Source organism: Equus quagga, unplaced genomic scaffold (genome assembly GCF_021613505.1).
Source record: "Equus quagga isolate Etosha38 unplaced genomic scaffold, UCLA_HA_Equagga_1.0 203_RagTag, whole genome shotgun sequence".
Lineage (NCBI taxonomy): Eukaryota > Metazoa > Chordata > Mammalia > Perissodactyla > Equidae > Equus > Equus quagga.
The window spans coordinates 3,871,572-3,896,010 of NW_025798627.1; the positions used below are offsets into that span (position 1 = coordinate 3,871,572).

Sequence of the window (24,439 nt, forward strand, 5' to 3'; positions counted from 1 at the left end):
AACTACATTTAATTGGAGAATAATGTAAATGGCACAGATGGATTTCACAGACCCGCATCAAGGAGGAACAGCATCACTGTTTTCTATCAGTAGTGATAACATTTCAGTGGCCTTCATATTTTATTTGAAAGATAGAGCTATGCCTCCATCTGCTTCTTAATTTGATTTTGTATCATTTAATTGTTTGCATCACATGATAGTAACACCTGGTTACTGGTTAGTTTTCCATCTTGATAGAGCCAGCTTAGATTTGGTGGCTGTGTTTTAAAGTAGGCCCATTATCTTCTTTCTTCAAGCCGCTTTGCTCCCAATATTGCTGTTTTAGAAGTCAGCTTTCTCAGTAGAAGATGCTGGAGGGACAAAAGCCACAGCCTTTGCCATATAAGATGTTTGAAATTTTTAGTTGTGCTTTTTATTTAAAAAGGGGCAATTTGAAAACAGACCATATTATGAATGCTCCACCGTTTTTCTTACATTGAAAGATTTTAATATCTTATCAGTATCTATCTTGCTCAGGGTTTTGAATTCTGTAGATTTCTCCTCTGAACCACCCATATCCTCACATACTTCACTACTAAACTAAGAGGAAATTAATACCTTCTTTGCCTCTTTTTATCCTACATATCTTTAAGACCCCTCTCCAGTTGCATCTGCTCTACGGAAGCATCCGTGCCTGCACTATTTCAGCATGATCTCTCGCCTCTGAGTGATAGCATTTTTAGTATATATTATTCATTTTATATTAAACACTACTGCTCTAAGGCATCTGTCTTGTTGCCATATATTATTATTGAACAATCGCTATTTAAGTTTCTACATACATATGTCTTCTCAGCTGGATTTCTAACTCCTTGGAGTGGTACTTTGCAATATAATACTTTTTTCTATTTTCCACAGTACCTGATACAATACTGTGTATATTAAAAGTGCTTAAGTTCTTGTTAATTAATAAAAGAAGCTAAATCCTCAGTGTATCTGTCTGGGCAAAGACTTCTTCATATATACATTTATTTTACTATTTTAACTAACTTAAACAGTCATCGTTCTCTGGAAACTGTAATTAAAAAGAAATAGGAGAAAGATTACTGCTCAGTTTTTCTAGATTATGACTTAATTAAGTTTAACTTTAGGGCTTAATGAGGGTTTTTTGGGTCACATTTAATATAAATATTTTTTTAAAAATTTAATTTTGAATACCCTTCACTTTCAGAATAATATAGTTAATACCTGTCCTTGCAGATTGAGCAGTTTAATGCTGAAGAGGAGGCATTTGGTTGGCTACCATCAATATATCCTCAGCGGAAAAAAATCCAAGATGGCTTGAACCCTTATCTTCGTCTCTATGAAACTGCTGTTGAATTTAGCAACAAATATAGAGGCTGGACAGAAGGACCATATCACAAAGTGAATCCAGACCAAGTAGAAACAGATGTTGGAAATTACTGGAGAGGACTATATAAACTGGAGAAAACCTTCCATGATTCTCCAAATGCACTGGCAATGACAAAAAAAGTGAGAGCGAAAGTGGAAGATTTCAAGCAGCACATTCCTCTCATTCAAGTGATCTGTAATCCTGGTTTGCGCCCCAGGCACTGGGAGGCCATGTCCAACATTGTGGGTTACCCTCTGCAGCCAGCAGAAGACTCCACCATCTTCTCTTTTTTGGACATGGATCTGGAACCGTATCTAGATAGGTTTGAAGGTATTAGTGAAGCAGCTAGCAAAGAATATTCTCTCGAAAAGGCCATGGAGAAGATGATTAATGAATGGGATGCGATGGAATTTGTCATTCTTCCTTATAGAGAAACTGGGACATTTATTTTGTCATCAGTTGACGAAATTCAGATGTTGTTGGATGACCACATTATTAAGGCACAGACTATGCGAGGATCTCCATTCATTAAGCCTTACGAAAAACAAATGAGGTAAAGTTTATATTTATATGACAATGTTTATACTATGTTACCAAAATCATCACTTGCATGTACTATATAGTTATTTTTGAAAATTGATTCTGCATTTCATCCTTACTATTTTAAGTACTTCATTGTAAGGAATGAGAACTTTGATTCCTTTGGAAGGGCACTGATCCTTTTGCTGTCGTCCACGTTCATGACAAAGGTAGTGGATCTTCAGCCCAGGTATTCATTTTTATTGCCTACAATCTGATCTTATATATTTGACTCTCAAAAATAATTTCGAGTCTATGAACATAGTTTATAGAATGTATAGATTATAAAACTGAAGATAATTTCATTTTCCAAATATACTAATTAGTTTGTTGTAGATGATCCTTGAAAGCAATTTCAACTCCCATGCATGAGTGATGGCTGGATAAGTGCGAAAAAATGAAACTGTGATTCTAGTCTGAAATTTTGAGCATCTGACACAGCCAATTAAATTAAACCCTTATCCTGTCCAATTTTTTTCAATTTTTGTAATTTGTGTCAAGCAGTTTATATTTTACCTTAAAAAAGTAAGTAAATCTAAATCAGACTACCATCCTCAGTGTGAAGTGTGAATTTGCATGGTAAGGGAAAGCAGTATATTATCCGAAACTTGCACATGCCCTCGTATTGGCTCAGTCTCGCTGATTGCTCTGCCTCCTGCCCAGCTTGCTCCCATGTGCTCATCAAGAGTAATTTTTGAACAGCTCTGGAACTGGTATATCTAGATTCTATTTTTAAAGACTGTGCATGAGATATTAGTTAGTGGGAAATTTTCTGCATCAGTCAGATTAGATGGGGAAAGAGGGAAGAGCACCAGAAGAAAGCAGAGGCATTCATTTCTTGTGAAAAGAGGTAAAACAAATTCACTGATAAACATTGAAAGGAAGATATTTTAGAAAGTTATTTGAAAATGCCCGGTGACTTTTAGAACTCCTATTTGCGTTTCTTGGTTTTAACAACGTAGACTTACAGATCACCACTTATAAATGATGAGTGATGTGTTAATATGTACTTAAAGCTAGCCCATCTCTAAGTTCCTCTGCCATTAACCAATCATTCTTCTTTATAGCTGTGTTATCTCCTATAGCATAGTGGTTACAGCTGTCTGGATTCAAATCTGGCGCTATTGCTTATTAGCTGGGTCAAGTTGAACCTGGTACTTATCTCTGTGTGCCTTAGTCTCCCCATTGTAAATAGATATTATACTGGACCCTACCTCATGGGGTTGTTGTGAGGATGGAGCAAATACATACAGAGATCTTAGAACTGTGCTTGTAAAATTTTTAGTTTTTGGTGTAATTATAATATTTATTCTTGAGGAAATTGTCATTATTTTTGTTCTCCATATTTAGAAATGAACTGATAACCTATTGTAAATTCAAAAATACTTCCTTCTCATGAATGCTACACTAATATATTTAGAATGATGTAGATTTTTCTTTAAATGCCAGTTACATCTTATGAATTGAAATATTTTATTCTGGAAATAAAGCCTTTATGGGCCTACATTTTTTAAAAAAAAAAGAACGTTAAAGGAAATGAGTCTTGGATGTAACTACCTTTCCTGAGAGCTGCAGAGTGCTCTTCCCTGAGAACACCGTTACTGTCTCCAGCATTTCATTCCTCACCTTTTACCCTCCCCCCGTGGGACTGGATTGCAGAAAGGTTTATTGTTATGACATATAGAGAAACTAGCCCATTTGCAGATAGGTATATCTTAACATGTGTGTCTGTAAAAGCGTAAATGTTGATGCTATTATTTTAAAACAAATTTTGTACAACAAATGTAGCGGTTTATCTTTGAATGAAGTTAGGTGAACAGAAATTGGAATAAAAGATTGCATAAAGATTGACAGTCTAGTCCTGGTTTTGAATTTTGTCATCTGAAACATTGCTTGGTTTGCTATTGATAAGAGCCTCTGTGTTTTGTTTCTCAGAGAATGGGAGGGCAAACTCCTGCTGCTTCAGGAAATTCTAGATGAATGGCTCAAGGTCCAAGCCACGTGGCTGTATTTGGAGCCCATTTTCAGTTCTCCGGACATTATGTCTCAAATGCCTGAGGAAGGCAGACGATTTACAACTGTGGATAAAACGTGGAGAGATATAATGAAAAATGTCACACAAGTAGGTAAAAGTCTCTGAGAATGTGATTATTTGGTGAAGTGACATGATTTTTGTTTTCAAAACAATCCAAATAAGCCATTGTCTTTTTCCCATGTAGGTTCCATTTTCAGATATTATTTTAGAATCCCAGGAGCAAGAAATATCAAAAGCAAAATATGGGGCTGGCCCTGTGGCCGAGTGGTTAAGTTCACAGGCTCTGCTTCGGTGGCCCAGGGTTTTGCCGGTTCGGATCCTGGGTGCGGACATGGCACCACTCATCAGGCCATGCTGAGGCAGCATCCCACATATCACAACTAGAAGGACCGCAACTAAAAATATACAACTATGTACTGGGGGGCTTTGGGGAGGAAAAAAAAAAGCAAAATAGATATTTTATCCTTACTACTTCTTGAGGTCCAAATTGAATTTGCATTATTTAATGAGATTTGGTTCTGTTAGTGGGTCTTACCGATGCTTTGGTAGGAAGACACTGCCCTTAGTGCTTGCTGTCCCCATATATCCTATGGCCCCTGGTTATGGGCTGCCCCACCACTGAAATGTGCTGCAGTGGAAACGTGTCAGTGTGCCAGCCACTCAGTCAGCAAGGTTCTCTTCAGGGGCCCAAAAAAGGATGAGTCATAAAGATAAATAAATAGAAAGAGCCCAATAAATACAAGCAAAATGCAATCAATCAACACAAATATTGTGGAGGAGAATTACAGTTTAAGTTACGGAGGAAATTTAGTAAAAATCAGTAACACTAAAAAATGTATGACTTTTGTTCAACCGAAGTCATTTATTTGCTACCTGAAAGGCATGGTTTGTGTGTTATTGGAGGTTAAGATTAAAATAGAAGAAATGTTAGTTATTAAATTATATCATTAAATGAATGTAAACTTTGCTGTTAGTGTTTTGATCAAATACAATACTGTAAGATAGGAAGAGTATTATCTTAAAATTTTCCTACCCTAAAATAGAATTATGCATATTTTTGTTATTTGAACTTTGAAAGTTGTGATTATAATCCTAAATACTGGCAATACTGTATCAACATCAACTGTATGACTTGATAGGAGAATATTCAGAAAGATGGACATGAATTTATTTATTTAATGTTTACTTCATTTTATGTAATAATACTTGAAACAAATCTCTGTATAAACCAAACTTTCGTAAAATTAATTATACTAGAATTCTATAGTTAAAGGACCTATAAGTGAGTCATTTTGTGATGCACTTAGTCATCTCTAATTAATTTGCTTTATAAATTTAGCCTTTCATAGATTGTTTCCTTACAACAGGGCAAAACCCTTATAACATGTATATATTTTCATTTAGAAAAGGATGAAGTGGAATTTTTCTCTTGCCCCAAAAAGTAAAAAGTAGATGCTTATATTCTCCTAGTTAATATAATTTTAAAAATTTAAAAAAAAAGAATTTCTTTTTTGGTATTCAATCAAATCCCACATTGCTAAGGAAATTTTATAGATATTTTGATGCTTAGAAAAGGGCAGCTGTGCTGGGACTGGTAAATAAAGGAGGTGAATTTTCAATTCTGTAAAACTGCTGAATTAAGAACAAACAAAAAAAACACGTTACTTCCGCTCATTCCCGAATAAGCAGTTTTCTTTGGGTGACACTTTGTTTGCTTTGCTGTAAGACTTGATTATCTTCCTCAGCTGGTTTTACATTTTCTTTTTCTCAGTATGTTAATATTCAGGACAGCTTTTGTCCACACTCTCCAAAGCTTTGAAGATCAACATAAATCTGTATTCTCTTAGGAAGGATAATGAGATGACCTGTGTAGTAGAGGCCACTGGATTAAGTGATTGGTACAAAAAGCCATCATTTTCAGTCTTACAGTTTCCTAATAAAGGTTATTTTAGAACTATGCCAAGAGAAAAGGCTCAGAGGTTAAAAATAGAATGTAAATGATATTGTTGACATAACTGGCTTGATTGAAGTGTCTTGGTTCCTTGAGGTATAAATGTGGAATAATTTTGTTTTGATACCTGTTGCCAACTATGCTTAGCCAAAGCCTCTTTTTTCTGGGAGAGGCTCCCTTTTGACCTTTCAGTCTAATTTCAGAATTTTTCAGTCACTTTTTGTTATTAAGATAGTTTTGTTTATGAATACGTAGTTGTGCTTGTTTTTTTTTTTTTTAAAGATTTTATTTTTTCCCTTTTTCTCCCCAAAGCCCCCCGGTACATAGTTGTATATTCTTTGTTGTGGGTCCTTCTAGTTGTGGCATGTGGGACGCTGCCTCAGCGTGGTCTGATGAGCAGTGCCATGTCCGTGCCCAGGATTTGAACCAACGAAACACTGGGCCGCCTGCAGCGGAGCGTGCGAACTTAACCACTCGGCCACGGGGCCAGCCCCTAGTTGTGCTTGTTTTAAGAGCTCAATTTCATCTTCTACTCAGAGCTCTTCTCCTCCCCACAGTGCAGGTAAACCTGAGGCTCTAGGGATGGGAAGGTGTGGGGACTGCTCTCCCATGCTAATCTCCTTCCTGTGCTTATCATCTGGTGCTGGGACAGAGAAAAGGTGAAGAAAAGGAGGGAGGAAGGGATGGGGAGAAAGATAGGAAGAGGGAGAAGGAGAGAGAGAAAGAAAATGAGAGAGGTAAAGAGCATTTACTGATGTAATTGACCCAGCCAAATTGGCTGTTCTTTTTGCAATGGTCGTAAGATGGACAGCCTCCTGTCAGTGGTGTCCAGGCACTGTCCTTTACTGTTGGATATCACACCTAGTCTAGCTTTTTGACCAGTTGTGGACTGATAAAGTCCACAGATTGACCGAGTGCGGACAGGTGAAGACCTTGACAAACTCTAGCTGCTGAGGGACCCTATCTTGAGCATCTCCCCCAGGTTTGGTCATCCTCTGCAAGATTTGACTGCATCTTCAAATTGACCTACCGATGATGGCCTGTGCCACATTCCTTTCATGTGTGTGTCTTTGCCCCATGCTACAGCAGTATTTCACAAATCTGTAGCCCTTAATTTCATCTAGGGTCTGCAGAAAGGTGAGATCCCTCTTCAGTACCTCTTAGTAGCCTTGAGCACACGGTCCTGGCCTCTCCTTGCCCTGGTCGTCTCACCACACCATCTTCTCCCAGGGTTCTTTTCCTGCTCTGGTAGCAATGGAGCAGGTCAGCACACCTGGTGACAGAGCAGACTTCCAGTTGGGGAAGAAGATGTTAGCCTCCTCTCTTTACAGATGCTTGAAAATATTCTAGGCACCCTCTTGGGCCCCCTCCCTAAGAGTCACGGATGGGAACCAGCACCATTTGGAGGTGAAAGACGTGGATAATCTTTCTTCATGTATGTTGCGCTCATCCCCAAACTTGGCTTTTGACCCACACAAGTCTTCTTTTGTATTCCACACAAGGCAAAAGAAGGCACTTTTGAATCTCTCCCCAAACATTTTCCCCTTGTAGCCTAACCCCATCACAGTAGATATTTCTTCCTGTTACTCAGGCCAAAAACTTAGGAGTCATTCTTTATTTTTATTTTTCCCTTTACTCTAGTAAATATGATAACTTGGTACCAAGCATCTCACTTCTTTCTAGTGAGCTGGAAAGCTAAAAACCACGTCTTCCAGACTCTTTAGCATCTAAGTTTCTGGAGTTGAATTAGATTTTGACAATTAGATACACTCATTTGGGATTTGGAAGGCATAAGGGAAGCAGTGGCTGTCTTCTTGCCGTTTTACTTATTTCTGCTGTCAAGCAAGATTATGGACACGTGACTTATTTTTCTTTTCCAACAGAACTTCAATATCTGGTCACCAGTTTTATGGGTATTTAGAGGTGGTGATGATGGTGACTTCCTGATCCCATTCTGATCCCTGGAATCACATCCACCCTGATGTGTTCTTGAATGCACTAGTTCTGGTGGTGGTACCCTTTGGTCCTGATTGGGACAGAGGAGGTAGCACTCCTGGAAGGTTGGTTCCACAGTGTTCTAAGAGTCCGACCTGGAAGCCTACCCTGGTCTGTGCTCCCTCAGATCTTCCAGCGATTTTGTAATCACTTAACTCCCTATGTTAAATGTCTTCTTTGCTTAATGTACCTAGAAGGATTCTGCACTAAACTCATAATAAATCAACCAGAACCTCAAGGATGGAATCTAGGATTGTTCATGTGACTCAGTTGGGTTTCAGGGTAGTGCAGATCTAGTTACCATCTGAAAATGGAACACTGTGTGGTACCTGGCATGCAGTGCAAAAATCATTAACTTAAATTATGCTCTTGATTTCCTGGAATAAAGAGTCTATTTATAGGCATTGATTTGGTAGACCAAGTGGCTGCTGGAATAGGTCAATATGGTAGGAATTTGAACAAGGGATGTGAGATGGGCTGAATTCTTTCAAAAGCACTGGAGAAATTAAAGAAATGGCATAATTCAGAGTTTTAAATTCTCTGCTCAAGACATGGTCAGAGGACTAAAGAGCTTCTGTGATTGTCCTCAAAGAGCCCCTTATTTCTCATAGCTACAACTTTGACAGAGCCAAAAGTGAATTATACAGTCTGATCCACTGGGTTGCCAAATTACAATGTAATTTAACTCACAGCCTTGCCACATCTGGTATGTGAAGGGTAGTTTACTTATTGGGAAAGAGTGGGGTGGGGAGAACTGGGATTGGGGACATTTGGGTGGATTTGATTGACTCCGGGTACCCTGACCCTCATACTGCTGAGTGCCCCCTGCCACAAGCCTTGGCAGAAGCCTGAGAAATATAGGAGGCAATGTGTTGTAATGGTGCTTGTCTATGGAGAAAATAACTTAAGTTAAATGTGGTCAGATTTATTGATGTGAATGCACTTACCAGAGATCCTGGTTTCAATGTACTAGTCAAGGAGATGTGAATGGCACTTGGTTTTTTGACCCAAACCTGGCTCTTACCTAAAAGAAATTGAAATGCCAGAAAATTCTTGATATGATTTAAAGAAATTAGGGACTACTTTAAAGATGTTTCTGTAAAATATAATTGCACCATCCAGAAGTGGAAATGACAGCGTCATTAGGAGTGGCCTTAAAGGGCGGCAGGAAGGGAATCCTTCTAGTGGGTACAACTTCAAGGAATATATTAGTTTGTTTTTTAACCTTTCCTAGAAAGAGAGATGGTCAGAAGTATGGATCTTCATCTGACCCCAGGGTTGGAAGTGTGGATCTACGTAGATCATGGTCAGTAGCAAACAGTTTGGCTGCATGATCAAAAACTTAGAAGAAACAAGATTGAAGGGCTGGTAACAAGGAGGTCTGGGGAAGAGGTAGAAGGGATCAAAGAATAGAATATAATGTGAGCATATTTGTATTTTCATGTAAATGCTTAATAAAAGACAGCACTGCAAAAGGAGGCACTTAATAATATAGTTGACCAGTTGCTCTATTTTGTGAATGTCAACCAGCATTTGCCAGTGTATGCATGGTGAGCTACGAATAGAATAATCATGTAATATGTTGTCCAGCCTCGGGAACTTGTGAGAGTTAAAGTAATTAATAAGCCAGGAAAGCAAGCATAAACCAGAACTGTCCTCATCAAACTGGGATATATGGTCACTCTAGCTATAAACAAAGAAGTCATGATGGCAGTGATGGGAATTATGGAAGGACTTATCATCATGGACGACCATTCACCAGCCCTGCTGACTGTCCAAGCTGCCAGCTGCAGAAACAAACATAATGCTTCTGTTACAGCACCACACCTGAAGGGACCAGGCAGCCGTTTAGAAGGAATTGAATCCACTGGAGCTCTTTTAACACAGAAGGGGGCAGTGATTTGTCTGTACCAGATGGGTCTTTCCTTTCTCTTCCCAAGCTTCTGCCAACACTGTCATTTATTCATTCACTTACTCAGTGACTTGCTCATTTTGAGTTTCCACACTACACTGCTTCTGCTGAGGAACTCACATTACAAGGGAAATGAGGCAATTGACTGACACTCATGAGATTTACAGGTTCTAATATGAGTGTTGGCCTTATGAAAAATGGAAGGACTCATGTTGAAGACTCAGTTGCTATACCAGCAGGAAGACAGTAGTTTGCGAGTTTGGGGTGCAGTTCTAGAGGATACAGAGCATATGTTCTCAACCAGTTCGAAATGTATGGTTTCTCCCATTGTCAGAGTCCATGGGTGTGGGAATTAAGGAGTGAAAAGGAGAGTGACATTTCTCACCAATTCACCCAGTACGCTACTCACAGCAATTTTGCTTCCCGACTTTTGGTTTTGCTGGTTGAAATATCTTAGTGTCCAGGAGAGAAATACTTCTCTGTATGGGGATATATCAGTGGTTTCATTGAATGGGAAGTTCTTGATCTGCTCACTCCACCCTTTTACCTCTCTGTTCTTACGACTTTCCATCTTACCTACTCTATTCCAGCCACACTGGCTTCCTATTTTTTTTCTTTTTCAAATCACCCATGCCAAACACACCCTGACCTGGAGCCCGTGCACTGACTGGACCCTCTTCCTGAAATGCTGTGCCTCCAGATGTCTGCAGAGCTGATTAGTGGTTTTGCTTCCTTGAAGTCTTTTCTCGAATACGACCTTTGTGAAGAGGCTCGCACGGAGCCCCCTGTTCAAAACTGAAGGCTGCCCTTTGCCTTCGCAGCATCCCAAGCCCCCTTTTCTTGCTTGTAGCATCCATCACCTTCTAACTATGAATTATTATGTTTGTTATTTGTCGTCGTCTCCCCATGGAGGCTGGGATCTTTGTTTTTTCACTGTTGTTGCCAAACACTAAGAAGAGTGCCTGTTGTGTAGCCAACCCTCAAGTATTTGTTGACTGAGTGAATGAATAATTGAATTGAGATGGATCCTCAAATTATTGCTAGTTCTAAGGATTCTGAGTTTATTCTGAAAAACTTTCTCTGAAAATTCAATTTTAGGTAAGTGGGCCCTAAGATCTGGATTAATTCTATAAACATCCTGGGTCTTGAAAGAATTTCTATTCCTGGTGAGGTCAAAGGATTTCAAAGTTGTAAGGGGCTGAAAGGTCTATCAGTGAACCCACATTTCCTGTCTTAGTGCTTAAAGGGTTTAATGTGGACCTTACCAGTTTTCTGTTGTTCGGGGACTTGATTAGGAAGTTTAGGCTTCCGAAGTTTACTGAACCGGCCTGAGCATAACTCCATCACGGAGTCTGAAACAGTACTTTCTGTGAAGCTTCCTGGTAGCAGTAATGAGTATGCTCTCTCCGTAGACCCAAATTAGGTTTCAGGTCCCTGATATCACAGGCTTTTGGTGTAGAAATGTAAATCAACCAGGAGCCTGTCGTTCGAGCTGATGGGAGTGTGGTGCTTGTGAAGCCAAAGGGGACACAGAAAATCTGTAAAATTATTTCTTTAAGCAAAAAATATAAAAGTTAATAGTTCCTTCTCCTCCCCTCCAGGAGACAGAAAAGTACTTAAAGTGTCAAGGGAGTCATACTAAGTTTCAAATTTCTAGTAGTTTCCTATTATAGCGTTGTTATGTCCTGAGAACACAGCTAATAAGTAGCAGCCTGGTACCACACCCAGGCTTGTACTCTCCTGGAGTTCTGTGTCTCTACAGGCTTAACTCATCCTGCATTTGCTCAAGCATTCAACAAATATTTATGGGAATGCCTACCCTGTACCAGGATTTTATGGCAATGCTTAAGGGGACTTAAAGCCAGTTTTATTTTACTGTGATAAATATCTTACCTGGAGGATGACAGGTTATAAAATGTTCATTTTAATTCCATAGACCTGATGGAGCGATGTAAGCGCCTCATTCCTTCCATCCCCCCAGGTAGTTGTCTGTCTGTCTGTCTCTCTCCAAGAAGCACTTATGCAAGGGAAAACGAAAACGGTAGTTTCAAGTCTGTGTGTTCTAGGCACTATGTTAGGTGTGTCAAATATGTTATCTAATTTGTCCTTATAACAACTTTGAGCAGAGGGCTCTTATCTTCGTTTTAAAGATAAGAAAATTGAGACTTGGGTTAAGTAAATGACCCAGGGTCACCCAGGTTATAAGGAGCAATGTGGGTTAGGGACAGAGCTGTGTTTCCTTTATCTGATGCAGTCTCTGTTATGTTCCCCATCCCATGGGAAGAGAGTGAAATTAGTTTCCAGTTGTGAGACGGTTACTTGTATATATATTTTTCTTAAGTCCGTACGCAAAGGTATATAGATTATTGCCCATGTTCATTTAGAACTGGCACATTTGGCTCAGATTCATTGAGCTAGTCTATTTAAATAGGTTTGACCACAAGAATTCAATTTAAACATTTTACTTGGATGCTAAGTTTTTCCAGAGGTATTTAATTGTAATAAGGAAAGAAATATGAACTTTTGTTTTAAAGAACTGAATTTTTTTAGCTTTCAAATCTCAGATCCAAAATAGCAACATTGCAATAAGTTCTTTGGCGGAGAATAAAACAAATATTGTTAATTTGTGAAAGGAGTTTTTCACATGTATCAGCGACCATTCAGCTTTTTTTTCCAACAAAGAAAGGCATACTTTTCCAGAAGGTGGCACTCTAAGAACACCATTTTGGTTTTTGGTTTTTGGCTTTAGGCATACATGAGTTCTACCCTATCCTTTATTGAATGAGTTACACGTTTAAATTATGACCTGAGTCCCTGTCATGCTTTTTTTGTGTATGCATTTTAAAAAATACTTATTTGAAATATAAAACTGTTAGGAAATATAATAAAATACCTTTTAAAAATTGTGTCCCTTTAAAGATAAGTTAATCTAATCATAGGTTACATATTTCATATGAACCTGTTTTATTGTGAAAACAAGTATTAATGATAATTATTTTGTTCTTTGAGTAAATTGCTGTGTTTCCAAGTTACGTTGTTATAATTCAAAACAAAGCAGGAAATTATATCTATCATTTTCAGCCACATTCTACGTATATTAACAAAAACATATTTTAGAGACTCTTGCAATAGAAATAAAATTTCCGTATGAAACCGTTTACAGCTGACATTTTTGGTTGATCTCTCAGTCGTGGATGAATGCCAAAAATAAGTTTAATTAGTTAATCTTGAAATTCTATGATTAATTTTTAACAATATTCTCTTGACTTAATTTCATAGAAATTTTCTGAAATGCCCTATCACTTATATTTATAAATGTGCTGGTGTGTTCTCATGAGGTTTATTATTTGATCTGGTGATCAAAATCTCTAATGTGTTTTAGCACCTCTTTCTAACAGCTTTAAGCTTATTTAGTAAAGAACTTTTCTTCTTTTGCCCTTGGTGTCAATGGTGAATGCTGATTTTGGAGTTAGGAGACCAAGGCTAGACCTGGATGGCATCTGTCATATGTTAAAGGAAAAAGAAAGTGAAGAGAATTTTAGTTCAGCTATATTTAGATTGTATTTTAATATGTATTTCTAAGGGTTTTCATAAACCCAGCAGTTACTTGTATGGATATTTTGAGAAATCAATAAACTATTTACTTTTTAAAAATATCAGTTCATAAGATCAGCTTTTGGTTGTAATTCTTATTTTGAATCCCACGGCATAAAAGAAAGCTCTTTTTTAAATACTTGATTGTGTTTGAATCTCTTTAAAGCAAGCAGCTCACAGTGATGCTTTCATGTGATAGAATGTTCAGAAATCCATGCCCTGTGGGTAGAACAGTCTTAGTCTCTCGAGAGAGTTCAGGAAGAACAGACCTTGAACCTGAGTCCTTCAGCAAGCAGAGTGCTGTAATGTGGCTCCAAATGCAGTTCTTTGCAATGTGACATCTTTATTGAAAACTCCTTCCTCCCCACCCTGAACTCTTACATTTTTATCTACAGTTATAAAACAGGGATCGTGTTATTTTACTATGATTGATAGCAATAGTATTAATAATTATAGGGGCTGGCCCCGTGGCCAAGTGGCTAAGTTTGCGCACTCCTCTTCAGCGGCCCAGGATTTTGCCAGTTCGGATCTTGGGTGCGGACCTGGCACTGCTCATCGGGCCATGCGAAGGCGGAATCACACATGCCACAACTAGAAGGACCTACAACTAAAATGTACAACTCTGTACCGGGGGGCTGTGGAGAGAAGAAGAAGAAAAAGAATGGGAAGATTGGCAGCAGATGTTAGCTCAAGTGCCAATCTTTTAAAAAAAAAAAAAAAGGAGTGTGTGGAAATAAAAAAGATTGCTTCATTAAAAGAAAAAAATTATAATGATGACATCTTTTTAGAGTACTTTTCCTCAAACAATAAAAGACACGTATATCTGATACTGCTTTGTTTCCCCCATCCTTGTTTTTTCTTTCTCTCTCTCTCCCTCCCTCGCTCACTCATTTTCTGTCTCTGACACTGTCCAACTTGGAGAAATTGTGAACAACATTGCTGAAGATCAAGTCAACATGACTTTTATGTAATTAAAGAGGCTAGTTAGATCTAGAATATGCAAGACTACTTTTTAAAAGTAAACATTTGGGGGCCGGCCGGTGGCGCAGCAAAGTTTGCATGTTCAGCTTCGGCGGCCCGGGGTTCGCTGGTTCAGATCCCAGGTGTGGACATGGCACCGCTTGGCAAGCCATGCTGTGGTAGGCATCCCATGTATAAAATGGAGGAAGATGGGCACGGATGTTAGCTCAGGGCCAGTCTTCCTCAGCAAAAAGAGGAGGATTGGCAGCAGATGGTAGCTCAAGGCTAATCTTCCTCAAAAGAAAAAAATTAAAAAAAATAAAAGTAAACATTCACTTTACATTTTGCATATTTGTTTGATTAAAAACATGTAAAATCTCAAAAGTAATATGAATATAAATCAAGTTAGTATCTAATATTTTTGAGTTGAGTGTTTTCTCTTTTATTTTTAGGATAAACATGTTCTGACAGTTGTAACTATTGAGAGAATGCTGGAAAGGCTGAAAAAATCTAATGAACTTTTGGAACTCATTCTTAAAGGACTTAATGAATATTTGGAAAAGAAACGTCTCTTCTTCCCCAGATTCTTTTTCTTGTCTAATGATGAACTTCTTGAGATTCTGTCTGAGACCAAAGATCCCACTAGGTAAGTACCTTACAGATATAACACATGGCTAAATTTATCTGCTTAAATTTAATTTTTAGAATAAGGTGGAACACAAATAAATATATATAATTATGTTTATGTAATAACTTTTTCAAGACTATTCTAAATATCATCAATAATCAACTTAAAATAATTATTAAAAACACAGATAATATCATTGAATGACATTTTTCCAAATTTTATGGATGTTCGAGTGGATTTCTTATTTTAGCACATATTCTCGTACAGATTTTTCAGGACACTTCACTCTTTTAATTATATTCAGAATAAAAGACAGTGCCTCCGGTGGCTTGCAATGACCCACAAGGGGGTCCGCCATTCTCCTTCCTGTTCATCTCCCACACGTTTCCTTCTTGCTCACTCTGCTACAGTCCTTGCAATACCCCCGTGAAAGGAGTAGCCTTCTACCTCAGTGTATGTTCTTTGCCTAGGATGCGCCTCACCCAGCTGTCCATAAGACTCCTTTCACCTGCGGTAGGTCTTTGTGGAAACCTGCTCAAACATCTGCCAGTCAGGAGGCCTTTCCTGATCGCTCTGTTTAAAATGGCAACCCCTTCCAGCACTTCTAGCCACCTTTCCTGGATTATCTTCTCTGCCTTATTTCCCATTGGTGTACTTTTTATCATCTGGCTTACTCTATAATGTACTTATTTGTTTCCTGTTTGATTTCCTCTAGCAGAATATAAGCTCCACGATGGCAGGGAGTTTTGAGTGTTTTTTCTCCCAATGCTGATTCCTCATTCCTTAGAAGAGTGTATAGTATATAGCAGACAGTGAATAGATACTTGTTAAGCAAATTTGTTAATGTTGTATTTTATGCCTTCAAAATAGGAGACAAGTAATCCAGACAAAAAGCTAAATTTAGGCTCAGATTTCCATTTGAATTTTTATACTCTGCTTCTTTTTTGCCTGTTTGAATGCTGAATTCAGTTGGTTATTGGTGATGGGCCCAAAGGGGGTGGTTTAGTCAGTTCCATCTGTATTACAATGAATGGATGGAAGTTGGGTACCTTCAAAGCAGTTGACTTAGTAAGCTGTGAAATACTGAACGCACTGAACCCAGCTCATAATTTGCAAGCAGTCTCTGAAGATCCCAGTTGAAATGGATCCTTTTGTGTATTTGAAGATTCTTCAGGTTAGTGTATTATCAGTTAGTCAAGATTAGTTTCTTCCTTACGTTACTTTTACCATCTTTCAGTTCAGTGTGCTGGAAATAAAGCCTCATGGACATCTCCTCTGTAGCTCTTATTATAATTGTAATTTCACAGATTTTTTGTGATCTTCAATTAATGATGACCTCTCACTGGACTGTATAATCCATGCAGGCAAGGAGTGTATGGTTTTTTTTACCCTCTCTCCCCCCGGCACTTCATCTCCAGCAGCATCTAGCAGGGGCCTAATGCATAGTGCACATTTATAAATTTTGAGTGACGATTGGTGCACAAAGAATATTGATATTTAAGGAATTGCTTTAATTTGGTTAATTCTCTTAAACATTTGTTTTTCCTCACAGAGTGCAACCTCACTTGAAGAAATGTTTTGAAGGAATTGCAAAGGTAGAATTTACAGAAACTTTAGACATTACTCACATGAAGAGTAGTGAAGGAGAGGTTGTGGAACTTGTGGACACCATTTCAACAGCCAAAGCCAGAGGGCAAGTGGAGAAGTGGTTGGTTGAGTTAGAGAGAACTATGATTAAATCCATCCACAAGGTAGCTGGCTGTGTTTATTATTATTTCTAGTAAAGGTGATAGAATTTTAATGTATCATTAATAAATGCGTTGTTATTTAAACAGAAATTGAGTCATGAATTACCAATTCAATTGTAATAGATAGCTTGAAGGCAAAGGTATGGTCTCTGATATTAATTTTGTAGTGACTCATTTGAAAAGTGGGACAAAATACCATCTATATTACAGAAAACTTGAGTTTCAGTCATGAGTCTGTCTCATTTCTGGCAGCCACATGCTCGTGCTTTCATCATTAATTAGGCACACTTTGGTCTGCACAGTCTGTCTTTAGTCTTGCTTTGGAAGCGCCTCTCTGCAGTTTGACTTCAATCTTCTTGACGTGTGTTTCCACGGTGAATCCTCTTGTTCTGTGTATATGTTATATATGTACCAAAATGTTAGAAAATCATAAGCACTTCCTACAATTAGTGATAATTTCCTATTTTCCACATCTCATAAAACATATTGTCAACTCAATCATTTGTAATTACGTTTGTTGGTAGAGAATTTCAAGTCATGGCAACAAATAGAGATTAATTGAGCACTTAAATCCATTTTTTACTATAATGTGGACTTAGCATTCAAGTTCTTCATCAAGAATAAAAATCATAATTGAGCAAAGGAGCATGAGGGCAAGAATGAGAAGGAAATATGGTATCAGTTCCTAATCAACAAGAGTTTTCATTAATTTTTCAGATTCTTTCATATATTATTGAAAAACTTCATTGGAATCTAGGTGTTTAATGTAAATCATGTGTCTTAATGATTCTTTCTCTTCTTAAATATAGTTTTAATATCTGCCTGCATAATATTTTTCCAATAGATAGAAAATCTTTTGGACAGTTTCCCATTTCTTCCTGTTATGGATTAAATTATAATGACTGTCCTTATGCATATAGCTGGTTTCTTTGCATTATTTTCTTATGATTACCTCTCATGTGTAGGATCACTGGGCTGAAGAGGATGAGCTTTCCTAGGCCTTGATGAGTATTGACAAATAGCACTCCCATTTATGTAGCTGTTAACAGTGCAGATGAATTCCACTTTGACCACTACTTAGCAGCATTGAACTGGGTCATATGGTTTGTTAATTGATGTATACAGGGATAACTCGTTATTTTAGATGTATCTGATACTATTTCAACTATTCTTTTACTTTTGTCAAAGTGCTTAGAAAAAATATTTTGTTTGCCATTTTAGAGCATTAACATGGGGTGGCAAAGAATTGTGTAGGAAATATCCTCCCCAAATGTTCATGTGTAAATTTGTGTTGGTGAAATATGCAAGCAAATGTGTGTAAACTATTACAAACAGGAGATATGTGTGTTACTTACTGTGTTGTGCTATATGTATTTGCATGCTTGAAAGGCTACTGCATGCCTAAATTAAGTGAATTTTGTGTTAATATTGCAAATAATAAAAAAACATGTTCTTGGCAATTTGCCCCTTTATCTTACTAGATTATCAAGGGTTTAATGTAGCTTAATTAATATGCTTATTATATATATACAAATATACTTAATTATATATATAGTATATAATATAATATATATATATATACACATACACACATATATACTCATATACACACATATATACATGTGGCATACGTTGCTATAATAATATTTTTTACATACAATATGGTAGAACTTTATGTGGTCATATCTTTCCTCATCCAACTATATAGAAATTTGTGAGTTCGATTTTAATGTCTTCCTCTAGTTCTCTCTACAGTGTCCTTCTAGAACGCATGTTTATTCCATCCTTGACATTTCTCTACTATATCTTCTATTCTTTTCTGTGTTTCTCCCATCTTTCACTTGCTCATTTTCACCTGACCTTTCTTGTGGCTTCTTCTAGCCTTTTAAATTTTCTTTATTATCAGTGGCCAACACTGCCCTTCATCTCTCTTCAGCTCTATAAATATCTTAGCTAGACTAGAAATCCAGAAAGTTTCACTCATCCTTATATATTTCTCAGAAAAGTCTAATTTTGAGAATCTTTTCTGAAATTCAAACATTAAAGTAGGTATCACCTCACGGACGATTTTACTATTTTTAGTTGATACATAAAATAGATTAGAATGTTTCCCACTGATGGCTGGTAGAAAAAGTGGATATATCAATCCACTGAAAACAAAGGTAGCAAAGTACATAAATTAGACTTCCTGACTTTACAGCTTTCAGCTTTCCATGGTGACTTATACATCCATCCCTGTCATCACTGCCTTGGGCATCAAACTATAGGACTGAGAGGGAGTGAGGTCTGGAAAAACAGGTGGAACTTCAGAGGAATTGTGTGGTTTGCCTGCGTGTGCATGTACACGTATGCACATGGCTAAGTGGGGATTAGGTTCAAAGAAAATTATTATCTATGAATTCGATTGATTCCATTTTGGAATTGTTTGAATTTATGTTTTGCAATAAAATTGCTTGTGCTTGTTGAATTCAAATGTATCTAGGATGTCTTTGGCTACAATTGGTCAAATAAATATTTGATATAATGTGGTTCACACAAATTGGTCATGTATCAGCAAAATAAAATGCTATATAATATATTTGTTTTGCTGACAAGTGTATGAATAAACTTAAATTTAAGTAGTGTAATCACTTGCTTTGAGTCTTCATAATTGGCTAAGATGTAAAAAATTGAGCAGTATGAGTTCATCTGTTTAAGAGTTTAGCTCTTCATTGTACAGCTCATTCAAGTAAAGTGTGAAACTGTTCATCTGTGACATTTTCTTTTTCACTCAGGTAATTGGAAGTGCAATTTTTGCCTATACACAATATGAACGAATTAACTGGGTAAGGGATTGGCCTGGACAGACAGTTCTCTGTGTGTCCCAAACCTTTTGGACAATAGAAGTACAAACAGCTATTTCAGAGGGGCAAGAGGTAAGCTTTTATTACCCCCAGGTTTTTCAGCATTTTTTCAATAGTTATTATTGCCAGAATGCACTTATTCTAAAAAATAAAATAAAGACAATCCACTCAAAAAGTCAGGAGTAGTTGAGCCTCAATCTTCTCACTGAATACATTTTTGTGCTTTTAAAAAATAGAATGGAGAGCCATCCTGGTGGTGTAATGGTTAAGTTCACATGCCAATTTGGATCCCGGGGGCGGACCTACACAGTGCTTATCAAGCCAAGCTGTGGCAGGCGTCCCACATATAGAACAGAGGAAGATGGACACAGATGTTAGCTCAGGGTCAATCTCCCTCAAAAAAAAGAACGATAATAGGACTAAGAAACTTCCTAAACTCAGATAGGAGGAAAGAATATAATACAATTCTCTTTTATGCCTTGAGTAAAACTAGCCTATGAATCAAGACAAGGTATCAGTTGACTTATTTTGACTATTTTTATTTTTAATGTATTGACTTTGAATAAATAATTATTAATATTTTGAAGATGCTTAATTTTATATATTCTAATGTATTAGATATATGAATTTAATAATATTAGTAATTGGATTGCTATTGGAAGAACATTGCTAAATGGAAGAACATTCAATGCAACGTTCTTGTCCTTGAGGTAGGATTTCAAGCTGGTCAACTTTCAGTTGTCTGATAAACCAATTGGAATCTAGCAATTGTAAATCTTTTGTTTAAACCTATGAGTTTTTAGAGTATTTTTGACGTAGAGTTTGATATTATTGTCTTTCAGGTACTGTTGAACAGTGGTGGGTGTTGGGGTTTGAGAGAGAGTCATATTCTCTGTAAGCAGGCAGATCCCACAGAGGAAGGAGCTGAGTGACACATGCTTAGTTTACTCCAACTTGCCAGTGGTCACTGATGTTTCCTCTGTGGGAAGGGATAAGGGCATAGGCCAGGTGGTCAGGGATTTTCAGGATAAAGTCTTTCTTCATGGAAACCAGAGCACTGGGGATGAGGGGTTCCCCAACCACAGTAAGCCCTTGGGGTTACTTCTGGCCTCTTGGCTGTCTGGCCCCAAGTGCATTTGTCTTTTTTCCTCAGTGGAGCCAGAGAATTGATCTCGTCTTTTCACTTTTAAGCTACCACCCACCAACCATCCCACGCAGAGGGATTCCTCCATCGCCACTGTGGGCTACTGGGGTACATGGAGCCTCCTGAATCTCCCTCCTTGCTTGCTGGCCCCCTAAAACCACCATACCAACTTTATCACTCACCACTGTGGGGAAGTAGTCTGGAGGGAACAAAGAAGCAAATGTGAGCAAATCAGACAATCTGTAGACATCTTCCAAATTCCTTCAGTTTAGATGTGGTGTTTATCAAACCTCTACCCTTCTGTCAAAACCATTTTTTTCTCTGCTCCTACTCCAAGCAAGCTGGAACAGGTGGGAGTTGAGGTGGAGCTAAAGTATAAATTACAGTCCTTTCATGCTGCCACTTCTCTCTCAAGTGTAATTTGAATCTCAAGGGATGCGCAATTTAGGTCACTCCACTTCAGTGTGTCCTCTGCTCAAAACTATCTGCCTATGATTCTTACCATACTGCATACAGACACAAATAGTTTTTTTGGTTTACAAGAGTATCCACTGATACTTAGATGGAGTTATTTATTTAGTATTCCTTTATTGGTCTATTCAGTTTTTTTCGAATCACATAATATGGTGCAGGTATGGAGGCATTCACAGAGAAAGCCAAAATGAGAACCCATCCTACAATAGCACCATGTTATACTGTCACACTCCCAGAGGACCCATGCACTTCAGGATCTGTGTGTCCATTTATTTGTTCAGTGAATGTTGATTGTGGAACTCCTCCATATGAAGCATTACAGGTGCTATAAAATGAATGAAAGAACCGCCACTGCCACAGAGCTCAGAATATTGCAAATATTGATGTGATTTTGAGTCAGTATGTCATTGTGTATGTAGAAGGATCTACGTATGATGAAAATATTTGATTACAGATAGGGTTTATTTTGGCTGAATATAATAGTGGTTACCTGCAGATTCATTAACTCACTGTACAGAATGTTTTACAAGGAATAAAATGTAACAAAAATACTATCAATATCATGATTTTTTTCAATCTAGCTAATCCGAATTCTTGTTGATTCATATAATGTAGTTCCTAAAGAACTCAGTTTCACAGTTTAAGCTAAATTTTAGTTCTAAATCTGTTTTTCTAGTATAGGAAAACACATTCTGCTAGTGTAAATACAAACAAATTCTTCTGGACATATAATTTGTACTGTCAGGTCCAAGCATTAAATTTTTATTTTATATCTTGTATTGAACTACAGAACCTGAGAACTGGTAAGACTCGCAGAGATCTTTACTTTTGCTGATAAGGAAACTAAGATGCACCTGCTGGCATAGCTTGTCTTCCTAGAGTCAAAACCATTCTTACTAACTTATATACTCAGTATTCTTAAATTCACTAATTGGCTCCAAGAAATTAAGCAGTTATGGTTATTTAAACATGCATGGGACAGAAGTTTATTTTTCACTGCTTAAGAAGCAAATTAATAGTTATTAATCTTGTAAATAATATAAAGGAAATAGTGTTCAAGCACCAAACCTTTGAAAAAATGACTTCCTTAAAAATTTTTTTAAAAAAGATAAAATATTTCAAGGAATAAGAAAAGTGCCCCTTAGAGAAACAGCTTGCAATCCTCAACACTATCCTTTAAACTTTTCCTCATTCTTGGACATCCGTACTTTTAGTTTCTTTGCTACCCTTACCTGGCCCTAAAGGAGTAGAATAAACCCATTGGTGCACAATGCTTATTAAACGTTATCAGGGAAGAAGGAGGCCGCGTCAACCTGCTGGGCATATGGACACTGCCCTTAAGCACAGCAGCTTTCATCGATTCTAATTTGATTTTCATAAACCCTCTTCTCGTTTCTACCTTACTAATTAGACTTACCCACCAGAAAAGAGACCCCAAAGCAAGCCTGGTCCTTAGAACTGGCATTAGCTCACCATCGACTAAAATGTTACATGTTTTGTTTATTAGGGTCGTTACATTTCAAGTGACACAGACCCCACTCAGGAAGCTTACACGAGAGTACTCGAAGGACTCATGGGATCCAAGGAGGAGCAGTCGGAATCAGGGTCTCAGGGCTTCCTCGCTGCTGCAGTCTCTTTTTCATTGTCTGTCTTTCACCTCTGCTGATCTCAGGCAGGCTTTATTCTGCAGTGGAAATGGAGGCCTGCAGTAGCTTCAGACTGGCATGCTCAGAGTCTACCAAGCCTACTGAGCGGCACTCGTTTCTCTATCTGTATAGCAGCCCCGGGGAAGAACTATCATTGACTCTTGTTGGGTCTCACATCCCCTCCTTCATGTTGCCATAGAGATGGGGCAATATGATTGACAGCTCACCAGAACCACAGAGCATAGAAGAGTGGAAATAGGAGAGGAGAGGATGTTGGGTAGATACAAACCACGTATGTCCACTGTATCTGACCAGATTGCGCTTGTTCACCTAATACCTTTGTAGTAAGAAAAATTGATTATTTTTAAATTATGTTGTATGGAAAACTATGATAAGAATGAAGAGACTAGTCAGTATACATGCTAGCTCAAGATGGTTTTGGTCAAAAGGATTCTGATCACATTGAGTAATCATATCTTATTTTCTTTCAGGCTCTTGAGCAATACTTGGAAAAATGTAACAAACAAATTGATGATATTGTCACCTTGGTCCGTGGCAAACTGTCCAAGCAGAATCGCGTTACTCTGGGAGCCCTCGTGGTGCTGGATGTCCATGCTAGAGATGTCCTCACATCACTTGTTAAAAAACAAGTTAATGATGACTCGGACTTCGAATGGTTAAGTCAGCTTAGGTACTATTGGCAAGTAAGTGATACCACTGAATGTTATTACACAGCAATTTCAGCTCATAGCGTTTTAATTTGTGCTGGCTTGCTCACATGGGAAATGATGTCAGTAATATAGGCTTTTTGCTGATGGCTGACTATACCCAAACACGCTTTCTCCAGATTGAAGATTAAGGCAGCCAAAAACTATATCTATAGCATCTGTACAAAAATTATATCTATATCCAAATCCATATCCAAATGCATAGCTACATAGAGATACATACACATATATAGACACACAAATTATGAGTAATTATAAAAAACTACTCATTTGAAATGAATCATTATGCTTGCTGAATCTGCAAAATGTTGGAACTAGTCAGTTTAAAACCACGTTTTTAGATTCCTGATACATCTAAAGAATGTACAAATCAGACTACTTTAGTCTGCTTTAGTCATCAAAGTTGCCTTTTGTTGATCAATTCAAGAAACTAGAAACATGATCTGGAAGGAAGGTTTATCAGGGCCTCTGGGTGGGTGGTGTTGGCAGCTACTATCAAGAAGCCAGGAGGAGCAGGCACCGTTAGTACAGTGGGCGAGGCTGGGCCTGTTGAGAGTGTGAAGAGAGAGCTGGTGACTGGAGATATGGACTTGAAAGTTCTCATCAGATTCACTCTTGTGAAAGGCTTGGGCGGTATCTGGTGGGAGGAGGGGAGAAACAAGAACCAGAAGTCTGGAAACCTATATGAGAGGCGGTGTATGTGGTGATTAGGACCTCAGACTGTGCAATCATTGTTTTACATGCCAGATCCTCCCTTTACCAGATGTATAACTTGGACAAGTTACTTACTCTCTCTAAGCGTCAGTTTCCTTATCTGTAATTTGATGATA

At 37.9% G+C, this 24,439-nt stretch overlaps 1 protein-coding gene across 1 annotated transcript in view; it reads left to right on the top strand.

Annotated features, from left to right (window-relative positions):
• The window catches only part of LOC124233445 (dynein axonemal heavy chain 7-like), a 234,964-nt gene that overhangs the window by 62,632 nt on the left and 147,893 nt on the right, over positions 1–24,439 (top strand). Inside the window, exons 18-23 of the mRNA XM_046650549.1 lie at positions 1,240–1,925; positions 3,887–4,073; positions 14,851–15,044; positions 16,579–16,777; positions 19,549–19,689; positions 23,373–23,585. Coding sequence (XP_046506505.1) covers positions 1,240–1,925; positions 3,887–4,073; positions 14,851–15,044; positions 16,579–16,777; positions 19,549–19,689; positions 23,373–23,585 — 1,620 coding nt within the window. The remainder of the gene's footprint in view (positions 1–1,239; positions 1,926–3,886; positions 4,074–14,850; positions 15,045–16,578; positions 16,778–19,548; positions 19,690–23,372; positions 23,586–24,439) is intronic.